Source organism: Buteo buteo, chromosome 5 (assembly GCF_964188355.1).
Source record: "Buteo buteo chromosome 5, bButBut1.hap1.1, whole genome shotgun sequence".
NCBI lineage: Eukaryota > Metazoa > Chordata > Aves > Accipitriformes > Accipitridae > Buteo > Buteo buteo.
Window position 1 is genome coordinate 51,416,555 of NC_134175.1, and position 14,005 is coordinate 51,430,559.

Genomic DNA, 14,005 nt, shown 5'->3' on the forward strand with positions numbered 1-14,005 from the left:
AATAAATACATTTGTGCAGGTTCTTATTCTTCTAGGAGAAATAGCATGTATTTATGCTGGTTTCAGCCATCAGCACAACTTAAATTAAATCTGACACTGTTCATTCTTTTTAATTAACAAAAACCTATTTCTGATTCTTTATGGGGTTCTTGTAGATTCTGGAAATACAAAAATTGAACCATGCTTTTAAGACTAAAGCAGTTGTAATGATTTGCATTATGTAGACTCCAATCCTAATCTACAGCTTTCTGTGTTTCCATGGTTCGTATCTGTGATAGTTGAGGTTGTTTTCAACAGTTGATGTTTGTTTACAACAAATTTAAGTTTTTCAGACAATTTTCCACTATATGTGATTATAGTGAAATAATATATGTGAAGAAAGACAGTTTTTCATATTTTTGTGTATGTTAGGTCAGTAGTTTGTAGCACAAATATTGGTATTAGTCTAAACATTTGTAATTTTCAAATAATGAGCCTCAATGTTAATAGCATACACTATGCTTTCTTTCCTTTAGGTAGTAAATCCTGTTTTGGGAAGAAAAAAAAAAAAAAGGTTTTAGAGATTTTGATAGATCATTTACAAATGCACGGTAGTTTGTAGGAGGAAACTTCTCTCAGGGAAAGTACCTCTTATTCTCATTATTATAGTATTAACTTGGTTTGATGTGTTCTTCTGTTTAAAGGACAAACAGTCATGGCAGAATGAATATGAAATTTACAGTTTACCTGGAATGAAGCATGACAATATCTTGCAGTTCATTGGTGCAGAGAAACGAGGCACTAGCATTGATGTCGATCTCTGGTTAATTACAGCATTTCATGAAAAGGTATGTTTAGTTCTCAGTGTAGTTTCTTTTTTTTATGGTTATGACAGGGGAAGAACAGCCTTAGAAATTTGTCACAAATGTGAACTTGAGACAGTTAAGAAATAAAATTCAAAATAGTTTTCGCTTAATCTTAGCTTGTCTCTTTTCATTGGATATGAATTTATTTAAATTTATTTTCAGCCAGCTGAGAAAGTTGTCATCAGTCTTTACTTAATGGAGGAGTTGTTTTAGAAAACAAACAAAAATTCATTCTACTTTTTTGCTTTTTAGAATATGTATTTTTGAATATCCCCCATCTAAACCTGCCTAAATTAAACAAAATCCATCTTGCAGAGATCGTGGTGTTTTATTTTTGTTTTACTTTTGTTAGTTGATTTGAGTCTATAAGAATGAAGTAATACATATCACTTGTATTGTGATAACCACAATAAGAAACATAAATATATGTAATTAAGCATATGTTCACTGTTCTGTTTTATCCACTTAGATTTTTTTTTTTATGCATGTAACTGTCACAGAGATGTAAGTACAAAGAGGGGGGAAAAAAACCCCAAAACCAAACAACAATCCAAACTTAAATTTAGCACTGGCACAGGCAAAGAGGTATTAGGAACATGTTACCTGTAGCAGATTTGAGAAAATATAAATCTGTATAATATGGACATGCTAATGCATTAAGGCTAGGTCATAGATCATATTTCTAGTATTGAATGTTACATTCTTCATTCTGGCATTTTTGTCCCACTTACGCCTCTGCTTTAATAATTTAGAAGACTAAAACTATCCAGTTATTTGAAATTTTTGACAGATCTTCACGATCAAGTAGATAATATCAAACTAATTTGCCTTTCTGAAAGGTTATTGCCATTTTTTTTGTTTGTTTCTTTTGTCTAAGAGTTTTAAAAATCTTGTTACTGTTGGAAAGATGGCATCTGAGATGACTCTGATGGAAAATATGAATTTTCTATTTAATTTTTAAAGTGTAGCCTCTACACTTTGACAGCTCTTTGTTCATTTTTCCCTTTGTATTGGCTTTTCACACTGCAACATGTGACACTGACATCTCACAAACTGGATAATATGTAAATCCATGAAAATGTGTGTATAGAGTGGGCTATAGAAGTGACTTTGAAGAGCTTTATGTTGAATGATTTTTACTTTATCTTGTTATATTTACGCAGAGTGTGTATTTCACTCTGAAACTATGTTGTGAAACCGGAGTTTGCGGTTGTTGGTCCATAAGAAAAGACAGACACTCCATTAAGGGTCCTACAGAATGGTCATACAGAGTTTGGCAAGATTCTTGAAGGTGAATCTAACTTGTGATTTCCTGTGCCTGGAACATTATAAATCACGCTTGTACGAGCAGGGTTGTCTTTATAAAGAATTTAAATATCTTAAGTCTGGCTCTCGTTTCTGACACTGACAGCTAAGCGCAGTTCGTTGTCAAGTGTGCCACTGGACTTGATCATTGCGCTTTTTGCTTGTTGAGGTGATGCGTAGATGCATCTTGATTCTATTCAAGGACTAGAGATGATGCAAAGGGTAATTTTTGTTGTTTAGGCTAGTAGTTGTTTGTGTGTGTGTGTAATTACTTGGTCTGTCGAAAACAGAGAAAGGCAGACAGGCATATTGTGTTCTTTAATGATGGAGGCCATCTAGAAGTTTTCTTTATGATCAGGTGAGAATGAAATTGATCTTGTAATTGGTTTTCTTTTTTGCTATGCAGGGTTCATTAACAGACTTTCTCAAGGCTAACGTGGTTTCTTGGAATGAGCTATGTCACATTGCTCAAACTATGGCTAGAGGCTTGGCTTATCTTCACGAGGATATACCAGGGCTAAAAGATGGACATAAACCTGCCATCTCACATAGGTATAGTATGTTTAAAATATTTTCAGGTGACTGTTAGTATTTAACTTTGAGCTAAAGGGTATGAAACGTGGATAAATAGGAAGTATTCAAATACTTACTCTATGTCTTCCTTCCAGAATTATCGAGAGCCTCGTAAGAAAAATCTGCTCAGCCTAAGCAAAAATCTAGCTAATGCTTTATAGAACTTGGTGTGGTAATTGTGATTAATGTCATAAATTATTTGGTTTTATACAGTTAATTATTTAAGTACTCACAGCAGTATATGAAATAATTGGCATTATAGCTATTTGAAACAACTTAAACACTTATGCATATAACTTTAAGTAATATTGAATGCCCTCAGACAGAAACATTTACTGTAAGTGGCGTTATGCCTATTGTTGAGTGTAATTGCTGTTTTGTTTTGTTTTTTTTAAATGAGCTAAGTATAGAAAGCTATTAATAGAAGTGGGGAGCTGAAATGATAGTGGAAACCAAAATGAAAGGCATATAGAGAAATACAGATTCTGCAGAATTTGGAATTTCATGAGCAAAACTGCTTGACTGATGGTAAAATGGGGGAGGGGGAGAGGTACATACAGGACAGATGGGAGTCCTTGGATCGAGTCCATTATCTTTTGTTTCTGCAGGAAATCATGTATCTCCTTGTTAGAAACAATCAAGATTTGTTTTTCAACGTGTTTTGTTTCCTATTATTTAAACAAACAAAATGTAGTTGTAATTGAAGTATGCAGTATAACTGCATATTTATTCTGTTCTGTAACATAGATACTTATAAATCTGTATGTATTTTAAAACTAAGAACAGAATGACAGTTCTAATTGCTGTCTCATCTATTTCTATAAGAAAAAAGGTGTGCAAGTGTACTTCTAGGTTTCATTATGATTCTTTTGTTGTTTAAATGGACTGCTGCTTTATAATTTTCTTGCCTTTCATGTTATAATGTGTTTTTTTTATTATATTACTTTTTCCTTAGAACTATATATGGTATTTCATGTTCTAGATCTCTAATTTTTTTCCTTAACTTGAAAGGGACATCAAAAGCAAGAATGTGCTGCTGAAAAATAATCTCACAGCTTGTATTGCTGATTTTGGTCTAGCTTTAAAGTTTGAGGCTGGAAAGTCTGCAGGGGATACACATGGACAGGTAAATACTGATCTATTTACATAAATGATACAACTGTTAAGTGCATGTGAATGGAAGTCAATAGTTCAGGCATTCAAGGAGTGTGGCAATTTATGCTTTCTTCTCACAGGCTAAAAATTAAAGAATTCTTTAGATTACAGATCATAGCCTCCCCCCATCTCATTACATGGCCTCTCTCCCCCCCTTATTTTCATTCTTACCAGAGGATTTGGACATGAAAGAGTGGGTTTGCCATATTTTATTAATTGTTCTGAGGTACTGTTCAGAAATGGAGGAATGATGCTGGCAGCCAGTTTCTACCTTTCTGACCTAGCAACAGTCACTTTCCTGAAACGACAACAGTACTAATCAAGCACTTGTCATGCAACAGGGAACTGTTTTAGTACCATGTACTTTTAAAATAACAAGCTTGAGCTTAGAGCATTACAGTTTCTGGAAAACTAAATATATTTAATTTTAGGCAGAACTTCACAGTTTATGGTTGAGCAACAAAAATAAAATCCTTACAATAAGATTATAAAACCTCAGTAACACTGCTTAAGAGAAACATAGCGGGGTAGATCTTATTCGGACACCATATAAGTTCTGATTTATTCGAATGATATAATTTCATCATTGACTGTGGTCAAAATAATGGCTATCCCCAAAGTTTTCATTTAATAGCCAGTTTTGTGCAAGTGATTTCATTTAACTTTCCCAGTATAAATTGCACTTTGGTAGCTAGTCTTCCTTTGGTATTTTTATTACTGCTCCTGTCATGGGGAGAAACATAAGCACGTTTCACACCCTTATGATGTGAAGAAATAAGAAGAGTGGCCTTAATGTAATCTGGAAGAGAACCATAGAATCATGGAATAGTTTGGGTTGCAAGGGACCTTTGAAGGTCATCTAGTCCAGCCCCCCTGCAATGAGCAGGGACATCTTCAACTAGATAAAATAAAGAATGACAGTGATTTGTTATGCAAATGTGTTACTTTAAAATATATTCAGATTTTCCTGCTTGGTAAGTATCCTTTATAGGGCCCAGTCTATACAATTGTTTCTAATTCCTCTTCCCTATTATTGGATATAAGAATACAAGAAACTTCCAAGATATAGTCCTAAGCAAGGATAACCATGGCTATTCTTAATCTTTGACAAAAAATAGTACTGGTCTACAGTATTATTATGATTGGCACCAGCTAGAGCAGTAGTTGTGGTCATGTTGATTCTTAGTGTACAAATTGTATGCTTTCCTGTCTTTCAAGGTTGGTACACGAAGGTATATGGCTCCTGAGGTACTAGAAGGTGCTATAAACTTCCAAAGGGATGCGTTTTTGAGAATAGATATGTATGCCATGGGATTAGTCCTCTGGGAATTGGCATCACGCTGTACTGCCTCGGATGGTAAGCATATAACATATTTGATCTATGGAAATATTTAATGTAATTTGTGAGAAGTGTATTTAAAGCAAGAAATTGGAAGGTAGATTACATTTATGTAAGAAAATTTAAAAAGGGTGGTAGTCTTGTGGGGAAATGAATGAAACACTAGCATCATGTAGTCACTTTATAATTTAGTCTCTTCAGTATTTGGCATCCCAGGTAAGAATTTTCTGATACACAGACACCTGTTGCGTTTCTTGTGCTGGTCATGGTAAGGAAGAGAGAGAATTTCTCTGGAACTCCTCACCTAATACATTTGATTTATTCCGAGTTCAGCCTGACAGTCTCGGTGCCAACCAATTTATCTTAAAGTACTGTTTCTTTCATAAACAAAAGCTCAGGTTAGATTAACCTTGATAACAAAGAAATCCCACCAACGCCTGCTGAGAAATGGATGTCTCCTGCTCTACACCTGAGCATCTGGACAATGACCTGTCTTTTAGCGCTGCCTGTGGAAGATCTGCGTAGATGCTTATTAGTGTCGGAGATCTGTTCCCAATACAGTAAAGGAATACAAGGCTAAAAGACATGAAGCATTTTCATAGGTATTTTATTACAAAGAGCACTGATGCAGTTAATGATTTTCTAACTGCTCATAAGCATATGCAGGATACCGCCTTGGCCCTTCCTGAATCGTGGTGAGCTGCTCTTCAGTGCACCAGGAAGTCCATTGTCTGCCGTGAGAGGTAGAAAAGTCTCCGTTTCCCGTTTAACCACAGATGCCAGAGCGAGACTGTGCCATGGAAGTTCAGTGCCTCCCTACCCGCTCTTTGTGGCCGCTAATGTAACATTAGTTCAGCTCATATAGATGTCAGAACTTCTAATTAATTGTTAATAGCTTGGAGATTGAAAATACAGTAACATCTGAGAAATCGGCAGCTGATACTTTGTTAGCTATGGGTCCCTCACGGTTGCTTTTCTCATGAAGCAGACTGTCTGATCCAATTTTTAAGCTATCAAGAAAAGATGTATGATACCCTGTTTCAAGTATGAATAGTATTCTTTAAATTTGGTAAATAGAGATCTTTTTCGGTGCCCAGAATAAGTCCACATTAATCAAAACCAAGTCAAAAGACAAGGGTCAAAGATGTTTGGTGGAAAAGTTGCATTTTTAGGGCAGTCCTTAAAGCAGTTAAATTCAACCAAGTAAATATGATGGTCTCACTTGGGCTGGTGATGCTGTTTGTCATAAAGCTCTCCTACGAGAGCCCAGTGCAGCTGACAGGTACCCATATAAAAAGCCCGGGTGTATTGGAGATCTCAGCAGATCAGCGCGTGGCCACACGGCGCTCTTCTGCTCCAAGCAGTGCTTTTCTGCTTCAGAGGTTCCTCGCTGAGTAGAAGCCGCTAGGGAGACTTTACCCTTTTAAAAATGTTAAGCTGTTTACTAACAGGATCAACAGAATCTTGCACAAGTCTCTGAGGCAGCCCCACATGCTGTATTGATTTTTCATGCCTCGGCGTACTGTAAAACATATGTACCTAAATCTTACTAGAAGTGTGTCGTAGGTCTCTCTGGCATGTGTGGTTATTATTCCAGAAAGTAAAGGAGACATCAGTGAAGGGAAGGAGCCTTTCTGAATCACAGCTTTGTGAAGCTCTGCAGTCAGGGCTGCTGTTTTTCTCTCTGCAAATGTTTGGTGGGGTTTTGGGGTTGGTTTGGGTTTTTTTGGTTGTTTTTCTTCCAGAAGGTACCTGGTCTGTTTCGCTAAGTCTCATCAGCCTCGTCCGCACCACGCTGTTCTGTTCTTCTGTCATCCCCTTCCTCCTTTTTTCAGACTTTTGATCTGAGAGCACAAAATATCTATTACAATAACATATCATTATATAATCGATAGTTCAGCATATAAAGCTTGTCCTTCTGATTCTGCTAAGGACGAATATCATGCTTAGCCTTTAACATAAGTGCTTTTGTCCTGGGCTGGGTGGACTGGAGGAAGAAACGCATGGCAGGCTTGTCTCTTGTAGCGTACGCGGTATTAAAAACAGTCACGGGTGGCTATCGGGCGCCTGCTGGGTAATTGGATACCGAGAGAGCCGGCAAACTTGGGAGAAGGAGGAGGAGGATTTCTCTCACCAAAGCCACGATTTGTCGGAGGCGGCGGGGGAGAAGCCGTGGATCCGAGAGCCTCCCTCCGCCCTTGTGTCTCGAAGCTTTCAGCGGCAAAGGGAGCTGGGCCGGGAGCTGCGCCTGGCTGCCAGGCGCGGGAGAGCAAAGGCTTGCCGCTCCGCAAAATGCCACTGCTGCCTCGTTAAAATCTGAGTCACTGCTTGCTGCTAGCCTGTCACAGGATGAGCTTTTAATGGCAACAGAAAGTAAACTGCTCCCTAAGATTCTGATTGCAGACTACATTCCTAAGATACCAGCCTTATTTCCCCCCGCCCCTCTTTTTTAATGCAATATCAGTGGTTTAACTTTTTTTTTTTAATCTCTAGGCCCAGTAGATGAGTACATGTTGCCATTTGAAGAAGAAATTGGCCAGCATCCCTCCCTTGAAGACATGCAGGAAGTCGTAGTTCATAAAAAGAAGAGGCCCGTTTTAAGAGAGTGTTGGCAAAAACATTCTGTAAGTAGTTATGCAACCTAGTTCTTCAAAGTTCTGTCACGATTTGAATTTCAAATTTTGTTAATCCTGTGTTGTGTTCATAATACTGTCTTTTAGGGAGAATTTAATAACTCTAGTAAGAATTAAATGGACTGTGAACTACTATGTTCTTAATCTTAAAATACTCTGTCTCGATTGATTTGAAAGTGAGCAATTTTTTATTTTTTTTAACTTTTTTGGTGAAAGAAGAGATTCTCGAGAGTTACTTTTGAATGCATGTTAAAAATATATTTAAGAAACAATAGTCTTCATTTACTCCAGGAATGCTACAAACTGAACATAACGACATGGGGTAAGCGTGTCGTATGAGAAATTTCTGGGATCAGTTCAGGAGGAATAGCAGCACGCTTTCCTGATCTGGTTTACGGCTAGAGACTTGCAGTCATGCCACTGCTTACTGCTAGCACGGGTTTTGTTTGGGGTTTGGGGGTTTTTTTGTTTGTTTGTTTTGTTTTTTGAAAAATGGGTTGTTAGAAACAATAGATGACGCTGTCTGTCTGCAAGAAAACCAAGTGTGTGTCACCATCTGCTCCTTGTAATTAGCGTATAGCTGCATTAGCCCAGTGTTACTTTGGAGAAAAGTTAACTGCTGTCAGATAGAAATCCCTTTTTGTACTGTTTGATGTTTCATTGAAGTTTAATTTGATCGCTGAAGAACTTAACCTCTTCTAGCGCGAGATCTTTTAAAATACCATGATGACTCGACTTTACCAGCAGACTACAACATTGTACGGTGAAAAGGGTTTGCTTGCTGTTGTTAATCAAATAGGACGTAAGGCCCTGTATGACACGCTAGGCTTCAAAACAAATACGGCATAGCTTCCTGTTTGCCAGAAGGGTTAAAATCTGGCAGGTGTACCTTAAAATGCAATTTTCTATTAGACTCGGTAGGTGACCCCGCCTTGGCAAAACTTGCTGCTGACTGTATGCCACTCTTTCTTCCTTCGCTTTGTTTGCTCGCAGGGAATGGCGATGCTTTGTGAAACGATAGAGGAGTGCTGGGATCACGACGCGGAAGCCAGGTTGTCAGCGGGTTGCGTAGAAGAGCGGATTATTCAGATGCAAAAACTAACTAACATTATAACAACAGAGGACATCGTGACGGTGGTCACGATGGTGACAAATGTTGACTTTCCTCCCAAAGAATCCAGTCTATGATAGTTGCACTGGTCACGTGACTGACCACCAGGACTCTTCACTGGAGCTGCTAAAGCTAAGGGGACTGCTTACGTCATTACTGTTTTCTGTGTGAAAAGAATGGTAAGTCTCTCCGGAACATCATCAAGAGGTGTTTTCCCTTTATTTCCCCCTTCCTCCTCCGGAACGCGGATCCACGAGACTTTTTGCATTCCCTCCTTACACCTGAAGGACGTGGGACTGAGAAAGGGTAACGTGCTGTTAAGGAACTTAAATGAAGAATATGGACCTGTACCGGCTAATCAAGCGTTTTAAAAACTGACATCAGATTTCTTAATACCTGTCAGAAGAGACTAATTCCTTAAATGAACTACTGTTATTTTTTTTAAATCAAACATTTCATTTCAGATTTAAAAAAAGGGTAACTTGTTTTTATTGCATTTGCTGTTGTTTATAAAAATGACTATTGTAATGCCAATATGACACAGCTTGTGAATGTTTAGTGTGCTGCTGTTCAGTGTACATAAACAAAAGTAATCGAGTGGGATATAGCAAAGAGGCTTCCAAGTATTACTTAACCTCCCTCAACAAGGTATACCTCAGTTCCACCTCTGCTAAATTATGAGATTGACAACACTAACAAAATTTGAATAATAAATTGATCCATGTTTTGTAAATGATGTATTTCAAATTCACTGTGTTATTTAAAAAAGGGTAAGCTATGCTTCATGCCAACAGTAAATGGCCATTCCTAAAGCAGTGTTTTTAGCCTTTTCTTGTACTAGCTTGTTGTGTATAAAGAAAAAAAAAGTGCTGTTTATTGAAACAAAATTTCCCTTCCTCTTTTAGTTTAAAGCTTTTCTCTTTCCTCCATTTCCCAGAATCTCTCATACATTTATTTAACGGAATACTATTTAGGTTTGCTGTGTCTGAGGAATATTTGAAAACTTAAGCATGACTTTTTGTAATTTTCTGTGAGCTATGACACTGGAAAGCTCTGAATTCTTGTTCTTTTTTTTAAAAAAAGTCTTTTTCCTATTTATGTTTGTGAAAAGGTCTGCCTAGCGTGTGTTCTGTTTCACTAAACAGTATGCAGTGGGTTCTGTATCACTGTTTCAGGATCACCTCAGGAAGCTCAGTTACCCCGAATTCCTTACTCTCTGCTTTGAGATTTGCAACTTCACTCTACGTAAAGCTTGGTGCCATCTTATCGGAGTACTACGTAATGTCCGTGATACATAGGTTTATCCTAGAATCATATGAAAAATTCTAGCCACAGATTTCAGATTATAAATGCTTACAAATTTCAGGGATAATTCAGTTACACTTACGACTTAAAATACGCAATGACTATTTAGAGGTAACGAATAACAATGTCCATAGCACAGACTGACAAAAAAATGAGGAAAACCATTGAAATTGCTTTCACAACTCCAACATTCTTTTTGAGTTTAGGAAGTCATGCCTTATATTCCAAGTGACTGGTCGATAGGTGCCAAAGTACTTCGCAGAAGTACTGTTTCACTGCATTTATTTGATCCTTTACGCAAACTTCCAAGTAAAATAAATTTTATAAACCTCTAGAGTACAGAACCGACACTAGCTAGTAGTACGCTGTGTATTCTGTCGTTTTGTTTTTACACCGTGCATTCAGCACCTTTCGAAAGAAGCTTTTAGTGTTGCAGTTAGGAGCTGACTCTGAACGTTATCTTAAAAATTGATCTGTACAGCCACGAGCTACTCTGGGTTTTACCTGTACAGGAACTTCACCTCTGGGAACAATAGGAGGCATTTCGGCTAAACAAGACCTAGGTCAGTGTGCTCTTGGCAGGGAGGGGAAGAGAAGGTGCGGCAGCACAGCGACCACCCGGGGCCGGCCGGCCGTTCGTCACCTGCTGCGTGCCTAAGGGTCCAGGTAGCCAGAAGAACCCCGCTCTAACACATCGTCGTGGGGCGCAGCGCGGTGGCATTCAGGTTGGCTGTAAAAAGAAAGAAATCTGGTTTGTGGCCGCTTCTTTGGTTGACGCTTGCATTTTTCCTTCCATTTTTGATCCAGGGACGGGGATGTATGCACACAGCAGGACATGAACGTAGCTGCTGAGTTCTGAACAAATAAGAATGGATTTGTACTTTACTGAAGACCGCTGGGCTCCCAATGAGTTTTAACCCCTTTCCTAGCAAAAATGGAGTAAACACAGATGTTTTCATAATCTGTTACTCAAGCTCTGATGCAGAATTAGTTGTAAGGCACGCATCACCTGTGTGTTGTCCTTTAAACTTCAGCTGCTGCGGGTTCTTGCGGGTAGCTCACAGGCATCATGTTGCGGACGGCGCGGGGGCACTGGCTAAGCCTCACATCAGGAAATCTAAGATAACTTATCTTCGTGTTCTAAAACTGCCTTTGGATGTCCTTGATTGTTTAAATATTGGACTGCTCAGAGTTTCCTGATTTTTAACAGCATAATTTAGTGTCACTGTGAAGAGGATGTTCATAGTATAAAATGCTTTTTAATTGGTAAAAGTAACATCCCCTGAGCTGTTCTGGTACAACTGTTCTCGCAGGGCATTTTGACCTGTATTTTTGTTTTGCTTCTAGAGCATTAAACGTGCAAGTTGAGCAGATGCCTGAGCCGGCAGCACTTTGCAAGTGTAAGTGAGAGCAGGATTTGGTAAGATCGGTGCTAGGGGAACTGTTTTGGCATTATTTACCAGCAGGCAGTGAGCGTTGTCCCTCTATGTCCTGTAGCGATGTGGCGCGCGGGCATGGGCTCCAGGGGGTCGGGAACAGCCTCTCCCTCCCTCTTCACTTTTGGCGAAGTCGTCTGAAAAGATGATGGCAGATCGGCTGGGGGACTGGAAAACAGGCTGGCCAGAGGTTTACCCCCCGCCTTACGTTTTTATGTTGTGTTAGAGGGTGAGAAGTTTCTGTATCGTGTCCTGTGCGACTTTGTACTTGCGACCACGCGCACCGTAGCATTGCTGAGTGAAGACCGTGCCTCGGAGTTGTTGAACTAGGGCTGTTGGTGGTGGGGGGGTCAGAAACTACCCTGGAGGAGTGAAACCCACCACTTTGTACCTTCTGGGTGAGATTTTAAAAAGTCGGTGTAGTTTCCAAATACCAACTTTTGGTGTGCTAACTGAATTGTAACCAGGCAGTAATAAGACTTTTCCTGTTCCTGTTAGCATTCGACAGAATAAATAGGGTTACCAGTTTGCTCTTTTCCCAGCTTCTTTTTTTTTTTTAACCTTTTTTAATAAGTTTACTTTTATTAGGAACACTTGGTACAAAATGCAGAAAGCTGCAATATACGTTCATGGGCAAAATGATTCAAGTAGCATCCTTGATGGAACATCATTTACCTCAGATACTCAACCAGCAGTACTTTTTATTTTATTTTATTTTTTTAATGCTGTTTCAGTCCATATACTATTCGTTACCTCTCAAGATTTTGGTAAGCAATTATTTTAACTTTACTCTTTGTATTTGTCAGTGTTTTGGGCACAGGTTGTTGTACTACTGTCAGAGGGTACTTGCTGTTTTTCTGCAAGTACTAGAAACAAACCAACCCCCCCTCGCCCTCAATAAAGTGATTGTTAAATATTGTACAAATAAAAATGTATACTCTTTCTCCCCCATTCCCCCCAAAAGTTAAAATAAAAAATGTGACTACTACAACTTGCATATATGCCTTTTTTCACACTGTAAGGCTGTGGGTGAGGAGATGTGTGGCTGTTTCTGGAGATGCAGTGAGTATCAAGCTGCAGGGTAAGTTTCATGGCTGAAAAAACCCCAAGAGACCAGAAAGACAGTGCAGTCTAAATGCAGTGGGGAAGCAAAGGCAGAATCTCCATCACCTCCAGCATTTCTAATGGAGAACTCTCCTCTCCCTGTCACCCTCCCCTCCTTTTTAACCAGCAGTGCCCTGAGGAGGGTTTCGGAGGTGAGCACCCAGGCGGATTCCCTGCTGCAGAACTGCTCCTGGGAGGATACCAGTTCAGTGAAAGGCTCCAGTGACCTCACGGTTGTTCCGCACACTGCAACCCCTATTCCCACTCCCGTCTGTGCCACAGTGCTAAAACTGGTGTGATGGGCCCCAGCGGTGTGCAGAGCCTGATCCCGAAATCTTGCAACAACTTTTTCATTTACAGTTTGCAAGTGTTCCATTCTAATAGCATCATGCAGGTTGTCTAAGCCATTGCTGACAGGACCTAGATCATAAAGTTAGCACAATCCTGTTACTGATTTTGCTGCTTTTCAGAGCACTACTCTGCTCTTTGAGGTGTGCAGGTGCCTAGAAAATATCTTTATGAAGCAGCAAAGAGCAAAATCAATAACCCTGTGACTGAAAAGGGGTTTTGCCTGAACCCAGAAGGAAGAGGTCCCAAGCATGAACAAACATCACTGAAACGTCTTCTGCTTTTTGACAGACTGAAGCCACGGGGCTGCTAAAAAAGCATATCCCATCATACAGGCTCTAAGGTAAGAGCAAGCTCACTTACTTACTCTTTACTCAGGACAGAGCAAGCAGTCAGCCCTTCCACATCATCCTTTCTGAAACCTAACAGGAGGGTTAGAGCTGGGCCTGTCCCTTGCTACTTACAGCCACCATCCTAAGCAGGGTCAGGTGATTCCAGTGACTCGGCCATACACAGCACTTCCTTCCTGGGGTGATAACCGAACCAGGGATAACTCTCGCCTGGGAAGGAGCATCCTTCTCATACTGCGCCTTGGAAGTACATATATAGTAGTATTCATACACATCTGTCACTAGAAACTCTCCAAGACCAATTTTCTACATCAAGTCAAATCTGAGAAAAAAAAAAGTACACTCAGAGTGAGCTTTAAACTGCATTAGAGGTGGATCTGTGCTTCAGAATTCACAGTGTGAGACCCACTGCCATTAGTGGCGGCCAGTATCTAAGGCACTCGTAATCCGAGATTGAGACACACCAAAGAGCTTTGATTTCCGCAAAGCAGAAATTGTGTG

General features: G+C 39.5%; 1 protein-coding gene across 1 annotated transcript in view; it reads left to right on the forward strand.

The window, feature by feature from the left end:
* ACVR2A (activin A receptor type 2A) overlaps positions 1-12,688 on the forward strand; it is a 69,193-nt gene extending 56,505 nt beyond the window's left edge. The window contains exons 6-11 of the mRNA XM_075028987.1: positions 684-827; positions 2,557-2,702; positions 3,735-3,849; positions 5,097-5,235; positions 7,711-7,841; positions 8,844-12,688. Of these exons, the coding sequence (XP_074885088.1) occupies positions 684-827; positions 2,557-2,702; positions 3,735-3,849; positions 5,097-5,235; positions 7,711-7,841; positions 8,844-9,038 (870 nt within the window). The 3' untranslated portion in view covers positions 9,039-12,688. The remainder of the gene's footprint in view (positions 1-683; positions 828-2,556; positions 2,703-3,734; positions 3,850-5,096; positions 5,236-7,710; positions 7,842-8,843) is intronic.
* Positions 12,689-14,005: the final 1,317 nt, after the last annotated feature.